The 15540-nt window shown below is 40.5% G+C and overlaps 1 protein-coding gene across 6 annotated transcripts; it reads left to right on the top strand.

Moving 5' to 3' along the window:
* The first annotated feature begins 392 nt into the window (after nt 1-392).
* pbxip1a (pre-B-cell leukemia homeobox interacting protein 1a) lies at nt 393-12716 on the top strand. Of its 6 annotated transcripts, none has more exons than XM_005740653.1 (12): nt 393-660; nt 1450-1578; nt 2798-2882; nt 2979-3046; nt 3660-3704; nt 5328-5967; nt 8546-8779; nt 9530-9553; nt 9972-10015; nt 10142-10237; nt 10396-10576; nt 10698-12716. In XM_005740653.1, exons 2-12 carry the CDS (start codon nt 1507-1509, stop codon nt 11978-11980), a joined length of 2772 nt encoding a protein of 923 aa, XP_005740710.1. In that variant the 5' UTR covers nt 393-660; nt 1450-1506; the 3' UTR covers nt 11981-12716. The 6 variants fall into 6 exon arrangements, with proteins under 6 accessions (XP_005740710.1, XP_013768277.1, XP_013768276.1 ...); XM_013912823.1 differs by having other exon boundaries at nt 393-673; nt 3663-3704; XM_013912822.1 differs by having other exon boundaries at nt 393-673.
* Nucleotides 12717-15540: the final 2824 nt, after the last annotated feature.

Raw genomic sequence — 15540 nt, 5'->3', positions numbered from 1 at the left:
ATCTTTACCTTTTAACACCCTACAAGAGAAAGATATATATATATATATGCTACCATTTCTCCCCAACAATCAGTTATGTAGTTGTGTGATTGTTGTTGTTTGATTTAGGAGTACAGAGGTGTAAGAAGGAAAGTGCTTATCCCAGAGAAAACACTTAAATTACTAATTTTAGAGGAGAAGGGGTCAGATGATGAAATGAGTGCCCACATTGGAGCAATAGTGGGAAAGGGGTTGTCCACTCTGGCAAGTCCCGTACAAATATAGTTCAGCAGACGTGTCAGTGAGCGACTGGTGGCTCCTGTATATGTGTGTGTATCTTGTGGGATCACACATGAACTTGTATTATTATAAACCAAGGAGAAAGAGCCGGGACCATAACCTGCCACTTTCACCTGCGTGCGTCAATCAAGCTGGGATGCACGTCGCTTTCCTGACGCGACACTTTTATCCGATTGGTCCAGCCATGATTCGGGGGCGGGTGCTCCCGCGGCTTTGGTGAAATCCCATTGGATGTGAGACACGTTGGTCGACGTGACGCTACTTGGAATTCCCGAAGTTCCCAAGTTCAGAGGAGAGGAGCTGTGCTCGTGCTAAACAAAACAAAACAAAACAAAACAAAAGCAAAGCGCTTTGAAGTGGAAAACGCCGAGAGACTCAAGTGTGAGCACGCGGGGTAAATAAACGTCTTGTTCGCGTTCGCGGTGATGGAGCCGAGCTCGTGTCGGGGGGCAGCCTGCTTAACAGCTGGGCCTGAGTGAGAACGCGGAAGAGTGGGAGTGGGAAATTCAGCCAACCATCCTTTGTTTACCATCATGAGTGAACCTTGAATTTGGTTGCTACAACAACCACAGCCGCCCAGCATTTACCTCTTATAAGAGCAAATCAGAACCTTAGCGCGCGCTAGCGTTGCCGATAAGTGAGTATTGACCTTTATTTGCACGCTTGGATCAATGAAGTACCCGTACAGTTTGGCGGGGGGGGCTTGACCATTTTTGGGCATTTAACTGCTGCACAGATTGACTGGATGAATGGATTTGAATGAATGGCTGGCTGGAAATAGCAGTAGCGATGAATGCAGTCAGGAGATTCTTGTTTTCTGCACTGACTGAAGCCTTTGTTTCACTGCGCAGCGGTGTATTATGGATGCCTCCGTTACATAACTTGAATCAGCGACAATCTGCTCTTTATCCCGTTTGCGTTTGCAAGGTTTTAACTGTGCCACAACTGCGCGATTCTGCCCTCTTTTACCGTAGTTTTAAAAAATTGCATGCGAATCCTGCATAAAATCACACACGGCTCATCGAGTTTGTGCATTTTTTTTAATGTTCTCAACTGCGCCTTATGCACCTGAACACGTTGTAGTCGGGTTATTGCATGTTGATAATGAGGCTCACATGTGTGCATTAGGCGTGCTCGCTGAAGACACGTTGTTTTTGTCGTCATATGCAGGATTTTTAAAGCTCAATCTGTCCCGTGTGCTGTGCCAAGTTAAGCCTGACGGGGGCGATGTCTGACAGCAGCAACAGCACAGGCAGCACAGGCTCCTCCACCAACAGCTGGACCCTCCTCTCCCCGGAGGTAAGACGAGATGAGCATAGCTAAGGAAAGTCTGGGTATCATTTGGAGCACCATGATTATTATCCTGCTCCATGAATACTGGTTCATTTATAATTTGTCTTGTCCTAACCTGCAGCCCAGAGCTGCTTAAAGTGGGAAACATCCTGGTGAATGTTTGCAGAGCGCCAAATTGTGCCTCATCAGGCAGATAATGTGCACAGTTCAGATGAAAATAGGATTTATTTCACTTTGGCCTTTTATCTGTGCTTTATTTACACTATTCTAGCAGTTCTCATACTTTATCCAATAATGTACCCCTCTGGAATAGCTTTCTATGCCACTTGGCTATCTGACCAGCACAAGGTATTTATAGCAAGCAAATATCCCAGTATACACTGTGCCAACTAAGATGATATTGTAGTCACACTGAACTGAGTCTTTCTGGTATGTTGCACCTCAGATTTAGTGACACACATGTGCTTGCACTTCGCTGTGAACCGTTGTCATTCTCAGTGGCAGAGAGGCAACTGCAGTCAGTCGGTGTGATATCCAGCATCAGGGTTTTTGAGTCATGAAAGAAAAGCTGCAGTGGTTTCAATCACAAATTTCTGTTAATCATTAAATATCAAAAACGGGCTTCCCACTCACAGTGACCACACTGAGGTTTAACAGCAGGTAAGAGGTGGCAAAACAGAAGTACTGAATGTAAAATGTATTTTTTTTTAATTGAAGTCATTACTGTTTAATTGTTTCTAGAACTATATATAACTGGCTTTTAATTCAGCTTTTATATCAACAACTTGTATCCCATACAGTACTCAACTACACAGTTGTTTTTTTTGTGTGTGTGTATTAGCTCAGTATGCAAGCATGACTTGGCCTGTAGTAAGGCTGCTGTGGTTTTAGGAAAACCTTGTGTTACGCTGAGAGGTGTTACTAATATTTTACCCAGCCTCGTTTGTTAGGATAGAAAAACCAATGACAGCTGCATGGATATTGTTTTGTCAGTTTGGGTTGGAGAATGTGTAAAAGCTCATCAGACAGTAGTTTGACTGTGATTTGTAGCTTTTGTTATCAAATATTTCAAGATCATTACAGGAAAATCTGACTCCATAATTAATTGGTAAGCAGTGCCAGTTGTAATCATTGGTGAGTGTGAATGCTACTCTAAATGTCAAGGTTATGGCTACAGGTGTAAATTTTTACCAGCTGGTTCTCATTAGGTCTTCTCACTCAACAGGAAGCTGCCATTGAGAATGTCGGGCCCGTGGATGATGGCACAGAGAGCCTGGGGGATGTCCCCAGTCTCTCAGAGGAGGTGGCAGGTACTGACAAGTCAACATATCTGCCTGGTGTCTAAAGCTTTGACCTTTTCTTGGGTTCTACATCTTTGTTTTTGCATTGTGTCGGTGTTATTTCAGGAGCTGCTGTGGAGTTCAAACCCGTTGGTATCCCCATAGAAACTGTACTATCTGAAGAAGGCCACCAGGTTAGTAACTACGCAGGAGTTCATTAAGAAGACAAAAATTCAATCACATCATATTTAGACTTACCAACTGTGCCAAATGTATTGCTGCTTGACAGATCATAGCTGAGAGCCATAATATCATCTTCTTTTCTGAGTTTCATAGCTGCTCAGAAGGTGCAGCTCCACCTACTTTACCACAGTGTGTAACCTCAGGGTATTTTTGCACATCAGGATAGATTTAAGGGGGGGGGACACATCTGCAAAAATATTTTAAGTAGGAGCGCTTCCTGGATTCAAGTTGTTTGTGTGAGGAGGTCTTTGGAAGTGATCTATGATTTAAAACCCCAAGCTCTCTATAAATAAATATCATGCCTTTCTTCTCATAACATGGTCACATTTCACCTAACAGGTTTCAAGCTTAAACCTTAGGAATTTTTCAAATCTTTTTATCTGTATCTTATCTTCCGATCCACTGTTTAAGAGAAATAGAGCTTCGTCTCATAAAGCTTTATGCAAGATCTCTGAATTATATTTAAAAAAAGCTTAAGCTATGCCTCCCTATTTCCAAATAGAGCTTTTCATTATGTTAGCCTCTAATTTCAACTCTTACTTTGCAATTTTGTCTGCGTTCCAGCAGGACTATACACTCATGCCTACTCCATGTATTCTGACTATTTTTGTAAGTATTTCCTTCAAATATTTTCCTCTGATTGTTTCTTTTGACTTTAAACTACCAAGGACTGCTGGTACACAGTCTCAATAACTCATAAATCAGGTCTTCTGATATAACAGGTCTACAACTGTAGCACCTGTTTCTGCTGTAAGTACAGTTAGTCTGTCTGTAGTCTTTTTCATATGACTGCACCTAATTCACACACATACACTGCCACCCGAAATCCAGTAGTAACTACTGGCGTTACCGGTAATATCCTTTCACTACAAATCTGATTAGCACAACAAATTGAAGGAACAGATGGTTATAATAATTCCTGTTTACACTGTAAAAATAAAAATAAACATCCAGTGTTATTCATATTTCTACCAGTGAATTTTCTCTTTCACTTCAGTCTATAGTGGGCACCAAAATATCCATGGGCAAATATAAGTCCACACACAGAATTTGGCCCATACTCTATATAAACAACAGCTTAACTCCTCAACCTTTCTGTTGCTTTGAATGCTCTCAACAATCACACAGCATCTACCCCAATATGCAGCTGACAGCTTTGATAGACTTACATGTAAATGAACGTTCATCAGCTTGCACCAGCAGCACATTAGTAGGAGTTTAATGTATTAAGAAGGCCCGAAGACGTCTAGAAGTGATTACTTTGTACAGTATGACATTAAAACTTAAGCTGCATTATCTAACCTTCTCTTCCTGGTAAAGAACACATAGCATGACTTCATCACTCATATTTTAAAACCACAGTCATATGACCACCTTTCTATCTTAAATGTTTACCCCTTAAAAGCCTGTAAGGAGTAACCCTTGAAGCTCTTTTCTGAACTTTACAGATGCCTGAAAAATGAATAAATAAAAATTTAACATTTTGATTTTAAAACCTGTAAATAGAATAAGAGTAATGATTCATCTCTCTTTATCAACATAAAACTATTGCTCACTATTTCTACCAACATTTATACAATTTAATGTATCATTCTGTTAAACATAATAGGACTAATAGCACAACCTTGGGGAGTACAGTTTGTAATCTCAAAATTCTCACAGAAAAATGACCTTTAATAATGACTTTGCATCCCTGCCTGCATCAAGACACTGAAAGGAGAAAACATAACAGTAGACATTGTGTTGTCTTTAAGTAGACTTAAAAAAAGTTACAACTGCTTCAGTCTTACTGTCATGCTCATTTAATATCAATTAAAGGGTTGTTAAAATTGTCAAAGTAATCCTGGGCAGCATCACTTAATGAAAGAGAAATACTGTAAACGATACTGTTTGCAGGGAAATAACCTCAATAACATGTAAAAGTCGCTGCACTTTATCAAAAAATAAAATAGAAAATAACAGCCAGTAAGTTATATTAGTGATCATTGTTATGCAATAAGATTCTTGCACGTGAGTGTTACTCGTTAACACTTTGAGCAACAAATGAAGTCCTCGTAGTCAGGGTGTTTTCTCATTCATTCATGACATTTCTAAACAAACATCTCATTAGTAGACGTGTTTAAAATATCTTGTGCAGGAACAGTCAACACTGAAGTATTTAACAGTTTAACCACCACTCTGTTATTTGAAGGTTAATTAAAATGTCAGTTACACTTTTGTCCTTGTCATCAGGTGTGTCAAGAGACCTCTCCAGAGTCCAGTGAGGGTCCTGTCCCTTCTAGTCCATCCCGTATGAGCCCTCTCCCACCCAGCCTTCTTGACCCACCAGATCCGGATTTGGAGAGTCAGCCTCCAGTTATCCATGACATTGTAACCAGTTCTCCCAGTGACAATGAGCACCTAGGTGCCATGCCATTTGTCACCAACATTGACATGGGGGCTCCACTGGATATTCCAACTGTTGAAGTCCCCCCATTCGAGTCCGAGGAGTCCTGCTCTGCACCTCTGATTATTGAGATCCCCATCTCTGCAGAGCATGAGCTCCAGAAGCCTGTTGATGTTGGACTGATTCCTGCGAGTCCTCCTGGGGAGAGTCAAGTCTTCAGTGCTGAACCCGAGGTTAACATCCCCACCGAGACCCTTACAGCCACGGATCCCCTGTCTCATGTTGAAGCTGATATCAGCTTTGTTCCAGACAGCACAGAGTCACAAAGCCCAGTCCCCGAGAGCCTGGTGACAGAACATCCTACTGATGAAAGTCCTGCACCAGAGACTGTTGGTTCAGCTGAGGCAGATGAGGAGGCGGCTGTTAAAAATGAGCCTGCAAAGCCATCGGAGCCAGTGAGACAAGATGAGAGAGACGATGAAGAAGGTATTTGATTATCCTACATAAGCGTTTCAGTAAATGTAAAGGCACTCGCACAGTATTCCCAAATCCAGCCAGGCACACACGGCTGTGTATTCTACTTTTCTTTGATTTTTTTTTTTTCTCAGTAGAAATAGATTCTTTCAAAATAATCTTCACATGAGATTATTAGTGATGGCAAAAACAGTGTTATTGGAAATCCACAGTAAAGCCATGGTATGCAAATAGCTTCAAGCACGCAACCTCATTTTAAGAGTTAAATCAAAGAGTGTGGAAGATCCTGCTATGATATATTCTTTGAGTCCTGCAAAATTTATTTTCTAAAACTTAAATTTAAAATCTTCTTTTAGATGAGAGTTGAGATATCTTTTTTTCAACAAGCAGGACAAAAGATTAATAAAATTAATCTTTTTTAACAGAAAAAAGAAAACTAGCGCAATAAGAAAATGTAATTAAACAACACAAGTTTCTCATTTCTGGGGAACCGGTCTTCTTATCCACTGTGGGAAATGTACACCAGAGGCTGAAGTCAGGGCAAAAATTTGTTGTTGGAGTCTTGTGAACGTCTGTCTCCTCTTTCTGTGTGCAGTGAGAAATATACATTACTGTGCAAAAGTCTTCATTTCTTTATATTCTACTAGAAAAATAAGAAATAAGTGCAGTGATTTTCAAAATATGCACTAACATTAAATGAAAATACAATATGCTAACGAGGCTAAAGGTCAGTATATGGTATGACCACCATCTTCACCATAGCCTCTCTTTGGCAAGCGTTCTTCTTTAAGTGGTCTTCAGGAATAGTATCTCCGCAAGGACATTCAAAGCTCTTCTTTGGATGTAGGCTGCCTTTTGTTCTGTTCTCCCACACTGCTTCATTAATGGTGAGGTCCGGGCTCTGGGGAGGCCAATCCATGGCTGATAGTGTTTCACTGTGTTTTTCTATCCAGGTATGCGTTTACTTCACTGGTAGCGTGTTTGAGATAATTGTCATGATTAAAATTAAGTTGTTTCAAATTAGACATTTTCCAGATGAATACTGCAGGTGAATTAAAATCTTTACTATGTTCAGAATTTCATCCGATTTTACAAGATTACCAACACTACTGGTTCTGTCGAAGTTTCTTCCTGTTAAAAGGGAGTTTTTCCTTCCCACTGTCGCCAAAGTGCTTGCTCATAGGGGGTCATATGACTGTTGGGTTTTTCTCTGTATGTATTATTGTAGAGTCTCAAGGCAACTGTAGTTGTGAGTTGGCGCTGTATAAATAAAATAAAATTGACTTGAATAGACACTCACTGTTGCACCTCTCTCCTAACCTCCTCTGTACATATTGGTGACAATTTGAAATAGAAATGTGGATTCATCACTACAAAAGAACTGTTGCCAGTGATTTTTCAGTCCAGTTCTTGTGTAATTTGGCATAATTCTGGCTTTTCTCTTTTTTCTTCATTAAGAATGGTTTCTTGACAGCCATCCTTCCGCTAAGACTACTTCTGTTGAGACTTTAGTGAACAGTAGATGGATCAACTGAGGTCCTGTGTCAGGGCTTTATCTGTTTCTTCCTCTACTGTAGATACTTTTTTTTTTCTTCATTTGTCCTCCCCTCATCCACTTTTAGTTTTTTTAAGGATACACTGCACACTATGCTTATAAGTTTTCAGCTAATAGCTCTTTAGGAATCGTCTTGTTAGTGCAAAATTTTCTGTTTTATGTCTATTAAATCAGAACTTTTGCACAGTTCAGTATGTGACCCTCCCTTTCTTTGTTGTCAGTTAATCTTAAACCCAAACAACTGTAAAATGTCTTTTAATAATGGATGTCTTAAAGCTTGATTTTGACACAGTAACCCTCTTTTATTCTCAATCCCGAGATAAGATGAAATTTTAAGTCAACGTTGTACCTGTGTGTAACAATATTACAGCTGATCTTATTTGTAAAGTGACATACAGCGAGCATCCTGCCTTTAAATATTTGCATCTGGGTCCCAGGCTCTGAGGCTCTTAGCAGGTTTTCCAAGCTGCCTCTGCAGCTTTTGAGGAAAGTAAGTGGTGCTTTATAATAGGAACAAGTTGATAAAAGCAGAAAAATGAGAGAATTTGTTAACATGTTTCTTATCTATGTCTCGCTAGCAGCTGGAAAGCGATTTATCAGTATGACAGGAGAGCCCACACCCTGCTGAGAAAATGATGAAACCCCCATGCATGAAATTACTGTTGTTGTAATTTAGTGAGAAAATGTCATCCATTCTGAGAACCAGCAGTCGCTTTTTTTGTCAGACACTTTTCACATGCTGTTTACACGCTGTTGTGTTTTGCAGCTCATTTGCTCACTTAGAGTCTGGTATTCTGCGTGAGGAAGTCGCCAGCACATAATTATTCACTTCTGACAAAGATGCCACAGATGTTGAGATGATTTGTTGAAGTGACTCCAGCCCACAGTTGAATACATGTGGTTTAGGTTTAGGCACATTATCATCATCTGTCACAAAAATACAACAGAAAACGTGACAGATCTTTGCTGTCTTGCCATTTCTTTCTCATGCTTAGAATTTCTTCTTATTTCCTTCTTACATTTTTCCTTTCTTAGAGCCTTCCATTAGGTATGACTCGGGTGACGCTGGCAGCTTTGATGATGGGCTGCGGCGGAGAAATGTGCCCACCTTTGAGGCACAGAGACCAAGAACATCAGACGAGGAGGATGAGGAAGAGGAAGTAGAATTCAAGCTGGCTGAGAAGAAGGAGGAAAAGCCATGGTTCTCCTTGAACAAATGCATTGTGGGTGCTCTGGTCTTGCTATTTCTAGGTTCCCTCTTTCTCTCAGGTCAGTTCCTCTCATAACTAAGGTAGCTAGCTTGGTTCTGCTTTTATTGTTTGATTTAGTGCAGTATTGTGGCTACAATTTGTATGCTGCACATTAACAGTAAGAGTGAATGCTTTAATACCATAAATTATAATATTTATAGAACTGTGCAAAAATCTTGAGCCACACTGTATCTTTAAACTTTGCTTTAAAGTGCTTTTGAGCAATAGTTCTCAGGTTTTCCTGACTATTTTCAGAGTCCTCTGGCCTATGAATCATTCAAGCATAAACGGACGAACCAGTGTTTTGTCTGCACACAACCGAAAAGAAAACAACGGTTTTTATGAGCAGCCTGATGCAAAAAAACAGATAATTTTTTCCCATTTCTTTACATGAATCTTCAAAAAACAACTTTCAGACTTTTTAGAATTGTACAAGCTCTGTTTTTGTCTCATATGCCGTGTTTTGGTATATGTTTGTGTCCCATCAAAACATAAAGAAAAGAGGGGTTGGCTCAAGACTTTAGCACAGCACTGTATGTTAAAATGTCAGAAAAGAAACCGTGATCTTCCTACGCAGCATCAGAGTTTGGCAGTGTTAGGCAGCATTAAGAGTTTAGAGTAAATATTGCCATAAATTTCCATCATTTCACAGTTTCTGTTTGACAATGACAGTATTTACGAGTTACATAAGCACCTTTATTTGCTGTTGTCAGCAATAGTTAGATGTCTGCTTTCAGATCTTGTTGACTAAGCTCTACTATGTCAACAGGCTTCCACAGTGACCTGGATAATGGTAGGTCCAGAGCTAAAGATAAGGCAGCAGTGTAAGCTTCTGCGCTCACTGGCTAATGCTCAATAGCTTGCCCAAGCACTTATCTGGGCTGACAGTTGATGCTGCGGCAGCAGAAAAAGGCAAATAACATGCATTCTGAATTTTAACGCTCCTTATAATATTTTTGAAGGACTCACTGAATGTTTTCTGGGGTTTAAATTAAATGGGAAGGTGTCTAATGCAGTCACACTGTGTTGAAGGCAAAATATGCCATACTTATTAATGAAATGGAAAAGAAAAACAGTTGGTGTGGTGTGCAGTGAGTGGCCTGAGCTCATAAAGTTCACTTGAGCATCTTGAAAGGCAGCATGGCAGTTGTGTGTCAGTGAAAGTGCCTGTGGAAGGACTCGTTCTAAAACGTTGTCTTCCTGTCTGACAGGTGACTTTGACGCCTCCGATCTGAGTGACGCAGAACAAAGCCAGGTCTGTTTCCACAGATTCTTGCTTCACATGATCATGTGATATGAAAATTTTAAAAACAAACATAAAGAAATAGACATTTTTTTAAAAATATGTGTTCTATTCATGTGCCAATGATTTTAAATCCAGGACGGGCTTAGCAGTGATCCACAGGATATGAAAGAGCTATTGGATAAACTGACACAGGAAAACCAACAAATCATTCAGCTAGAGGCACAACTTCAGGTCAGTATGGAGTCACACTGATGCTAATTATTTAGTTTTAATTGGTTTTATGACGTTTCAATGAATGTTTTTAATTGTTAAACAACTTGCGCAGCACCTTAATTTACCTACAGCTTTGTCCACGTTATAAACTGTCACTATTTGACCATATTTTTCAGTCTAAGAAAGAAGAACTTGACTCAGCACTGAAGGCGTTAGCAGCAAGTGGCGATAAAAAGGCTGAAGCAGATCTGGAAAAAGAAAATGCAAAGCTGAAGGAGGAGCTGTCATCTCTGCCAGAGCTGAAGAAAGAGCTCGAGACTCTCAGAGCCAGAGTGACTGAACTCAGCCAGCTCGCAGGTATAATGTGACGACTACATCGCCCTTTAAGTTTATACTTATTGAACGTATCCTGCATGCGTAGAGACACGCTGGTAACGACCAAGGTCATTTTAAGTTTGATATATTAAATCCTTCACAGCTGATCAGGAAATACTTCCAGCTGCATCTAGTTCGGCCCCACAGCTTGAAGACAAAGATGGTCAAAGTAACCAGAAAACACCTGGACCAGAGAGGGGGAGGGACGCAAAGCAGGGAGGAAGGCTGAAGGAAGAACTCCATCGGCAGAAGGTTCTTTTGGAGGAGAGCAAGAAAAGGCTGGACGCAATGAAAAAAGATGGAGGCAAGAGAAAACAGGTCAGGGATCACTTGGAGGAGATCCAAAGGAAACTCTCCAAAGAAGTTGAGATGTGGGGGAAGAAGAAGCCCCAGGAGTCCAAATGGAAAGGGAACAAAGGCAAACACAATGAGCGGGACCACTACAAGAAAGAGGAGAGGGGAGGAGAGAAAGGGTGGAAGCACAACAACGAGGGAGAATGGAGGGATAAAGAAGAGAAGAAGCAGAGAAAGGTGGAAAAAGAGTGGAAAGATAAGGAGGGCGAATGGAGGCACAAAGACGAGAGCGGGGGACGAGGAAAAAAAGAGTGGAAAGACAAGAAGGAGGAAGACTGGAGGCATAAAGATGAGAGGGAGCAAAGAGGAGAAAAACAGTGGAAAGACAAGAAGGAGCAAGACTGGAGGCACAAAGACGAGAGGGAGCAAAGAGGAGAAAAACAGTGGAAAGACAGCAAAGAGGAAGGGTGGAGAGACAAAGAGGAGAAGAATGAGAAAGACTGGAAGCCTCAAAAGCAAAACTCTCATAAAGAGGCTTGGAGGAAACACCAGGACGAGTGGGAGAGCAAGAAGGGTGAGAGGAGAATGGACAGAGAGGAGAGGAGGAAGGAGAAACCGTGGCACAGCCGGTCTGCTAAAAACCACCAGCACCAACATCACCATCAGCAGCCCCGCCATCCTCATCAGCACCACAACAACGATTTCTGGAGAGACCAGGAGCAAAAGCTCCAACGCAATGTCCGTCCCCAGCTGGGCTGCACTTCCGTGGAGGACTGCGCCAGCAAGGAGGGGCTCTATCCAGTGGAGCTGTCAGAGTTTGAGGAACTTCTGGAGGGCTACCTGAGCAAGCTTGAAAGGTCATCATCAGAGAGCAAGGATAGGTTCAGGAGGCTGACCGCAGACTACTTTGAGGACGCCGTGTTCATCCACGACAGGATTCGTTTCAGCGACTTTGCTGAGGACGTGGCAGACATTTTGGAAGACATGGTGGATGTTTTAGAGGGCGACGGGAAGAAGGACGACGACTCCCTGGAGGAGGAGATGGAGGAGTTTGAGCGAGAAGCCCTGTGGAAGTTTGCTGCAACGGCTTAAAAAAACGGCTGCAGAGAGGAAACCAGTGGTGGTTTTATAGGACATTTCTTGCCTTCGGAGCTGTAATAGTAGTAGCTTCTGGCACAGAGTGTTTGTGCCTCTCATAAACATGTCTCTGAGTCTGTAATTATAAGCTAGACTTGTATTTGTCATCTTGGACTTAGTCGTTGTTACCTACCTCTGTCGAGTCATGCCTCCTAAAGCAAAGTCCTTCAGTAATGTGTTGTGTGAATTTCCTCTGCTGTTTAGTGATTTACACACGTGTAGTGCATGTTACAGTTCATTATAATGTCAGTTTAAATTGATCACACAGATCACAGAAGATGGTATTTGCAAATAACCATCAGCACAACTTATATACCGTTATATAAGTTGTGAATAGAAAAAAAAAAGGGGGGGGGGGTATTTATGTCATTTTATCTTGTATGGGAGCCTGACTAATCTCTACTCCAAGCAGGTTAAAAAAATACTAGAATGTTTTTGCAGATAGCATTTATCCCTGCTCGGGTGTGACTGTCCAATCCCAGAGGATGAGATCCCGGTCCTTTCAGTGATAACAATCAGATCAGGTCGGACCAGTTTTCTGTCAGCAGCGCTTTATTTGGCCAAACACACACAGAGGACTGCCTGAGAGGGCCTGATTTCTAGATTTGAAGAACTTTTCCATCCTCTTGGCCGACGGCAGACGTGTGGAACAACCAGGAACCAGTTTGTGCTGCTCAAGAAAAAAAAAAAAGCAATAGCCATAGTTAAGTTGAACATTGCTAAATCACTTTAGCACTTTTCTCAAACATATGAGAACCGTCTTTTTTTTCATTTTCTGTTTCCAATTAGATTTATTTTAAATAGGCATTTTTTTTGGGAGGGGGGACAGGTTTTTTTGTTTGTTTGTTTGTTTGTTTGGTAGTGTATCCATGGAGACTGCTAACACCGCTACTCTTACTCAGTATCCCACAATCTGACCCATATGGAAAAGATATATATAAATCTTATAAAGTTTGTATCTGTCTTGTGTGAAACTTGTATGAAAAGCATACAAGCGTGAAAACAGATATAAGATCCCTTGAAAAATTATATAATGAAACTTGTATGTTTTGGATACTTACTAAAACAATATATGAAAGTAATGAGAAAGTGGCCACTTTCATGAGTAAATCATGTAAGTTTTTACTATTTCTTTTCCATATGGGGAGTACAATTAGAGAGGTTAGTGAGCTGAAATAGTTTCATTTACTTAATCTGTTAATTTGCCAAAATTAAATTGGCAACAAAACAAACATATATATACACATATTTTTTCCTTTTTTCTCACGCATAGATTTGAAGTGGCATGCGTGGCAGTGACCTAGACATAGCTTTGTTGTTTTTAGGTGATATAAATAAGCACGAAAAAAAAAAACCATTTTATTTTTAATTTTATTTTAGTGTAGGTAGGTGAACCAGCACAAAGCAAAGTCCAAAATATATTTCAGAATTACTTTAAAATTGTGAAAAAATAGTTGTTTTATTTGTGTTTTGATTGTAGTGAAATTTGACTTTTCCCTCTATTAGTGGATGTGAAGTTGAACAGATTGTGATTGTTTTCTCTCAGCAGTGATTTCATGTTTATTTATTGTCTCACTACAGTGCATCTCTTTTTCTTATTTTTAATGAGAAGAACCACAGATTTTATCCCGGGCCGTATGCTTTGAATGTGAAAATGGTGACATTTTCATTAATTTAGCTTGCCAGCTCCTGCTTATGTGCCTTTTATTATATTACAAATCCTTTTGATTAGACGAGAGGTAGTTGATTTTATCAGCTTCTGCAAAGATTAGTAAAAAAAGCAAGTTTACGCGACTTGTAATTTTACTGCTGTTTGAATGAATGTCGTAGAGTTTACACATAAAAGATTGAGCTGATGTTAAGTTTTGGAGAAGTATGTTTTGTCTTTTTGAAGGTGTCCAGACCAAAGGATTCAGAAGAACGCTAATCACAATGGATGAATCTTTTAATGAAGCAGAGTTTAATGAATATTTGAGGACTATTTTTGTGTTTGTGGGACAACAGTAAAGCTCTGTGCTTACCGATAATGTAGGACCTGACTCAAACATGCATGTAATTGATTACTGGACTATTTCTAGTTATTCCCCCAATCAACAGTTATGTCCTCATTTTGAAGATCAATATTAAGTTCAATAAATCTTTCACCCTTGATACGTAAACAATGTCTTTATTTAATCATTTCTATTGTTTCAAAATATTCAGACGTTTTTCTTTTTATACGATACTCCTGTACATGTTCCACAAGCAACTGTAAATGGTATTACTGCAAGGTGGAGGTGTTTAGGAGCATGTGGCCCTAGTGGTTTACTCTTCTTCACCTAACAAGTCAAAGGTCCCCAGTTCAACCCTGAGAGGAGAAGCAAATCCCTTGGGTGTCAGGAAGGGCATCTGATATACCAAATGAAGTATGTGCCGTAAATAAGGGACATATTTACGGACATGAACTTTGCTTATTGGAAGTGTTTAGGTACAACAGTAACTCATCCGCAAAGTGGCACTCTGCATAAAGTTACAACATCCTCTGGCGTTAGCATGAGCACAAAAACTGTGTGGCAGCAGTTTCACTGCATGGGTTTCCATGGGTGAACAGCTCCTGTTGGTGGCACAGTGCTTATGTCTATACGGTGTACAACTATTGCTGCCTATATCCCTAGTATTTGTCACAGTGATAAGTATCAGTATCAGTGTGACCTGTGAGCATTTTTGAAATTGTACCGAAAAACGTAACGCCAGATACGCAGCTTACTGGAAGTCTTTAGATGCCGTGTGTGCACGATATCCGACTCATTCTGAGTGTGAAGTGAAAGTGTTGGCACGACAGGCATCTAGCATCACAGCTGTGATTGCAAACTGAAACATTTACACCCAGAAAAAATACTCAACAGCTACACGTTCACAGGCACGAACGCACTTTGCTCACGCTGATACGACAGTCGCAGACCTGACACGCTGATGAACAAGAATGTCTCTCAGCGACTATGAAACTGCAGTGAAAGCTTACCATTCTTTAAATTCTACATACCAGTCATTATAGAAATGTTTCAGTACATTTGTGCTTCCTTCCGAGTTGGGCCCTCTTTACATGTCCATCGTGGAGACGTGATCTCATTTAAATGAAAAGGATGACTGGAAGGGTCATTAAAGCGCAGACTGATTTTCAGCTATAAAACATTGAGACAATCCTGAGGAAGTGAAAGACAAGTAAAATGCTGAGGGGGAAAAAGATAAAATGTCTAAAGTTTAAATGTTGTTTTAATCTTTTTTCAGAAGTTTAATCAGCTTAGTGCAGTTGGAAAGGCTCACACATGACACTGTGTGTTTGTACCATATTATTTGAGTCATGTTTTGTATAAACTAATTACTGCTTAGGCATGCATGATTCGGTCACTTGATAAGAATGGCCTGATGCTACCACTAAATGCCTTGCTCTGCAAACTGAAATGGGTTTTGTGCTATCGTTAGTACAGTTTTGCCCTTTGTAGGGCAGAATGGCTGTTTTCTGTTCTGTGTGTGTG

Source organism: Pundamilia nyererei, unplaced genomic scaffold, assembly GCF_000239375.1.
Source record: "Pundamilia nyererei isolate P.nyererei 1_Seehausen unplaced genomic scaffold, PunNye1.0 scaffold00102, whole genome shotgun sequence".
Classification (NCBI taxonomy): domain Eukaryota; kingdom Metazoa; phylum Chordata; class Actinopteri; order Cichliformes; family Cichlidae; genus Pundamilia; species Pundamilia nyererei.
The sequence above is the reverse complement of the archived record's forward strand: the minus strand, read 5'-3'. Positions and strand labels throughout refer to the sequence as shown.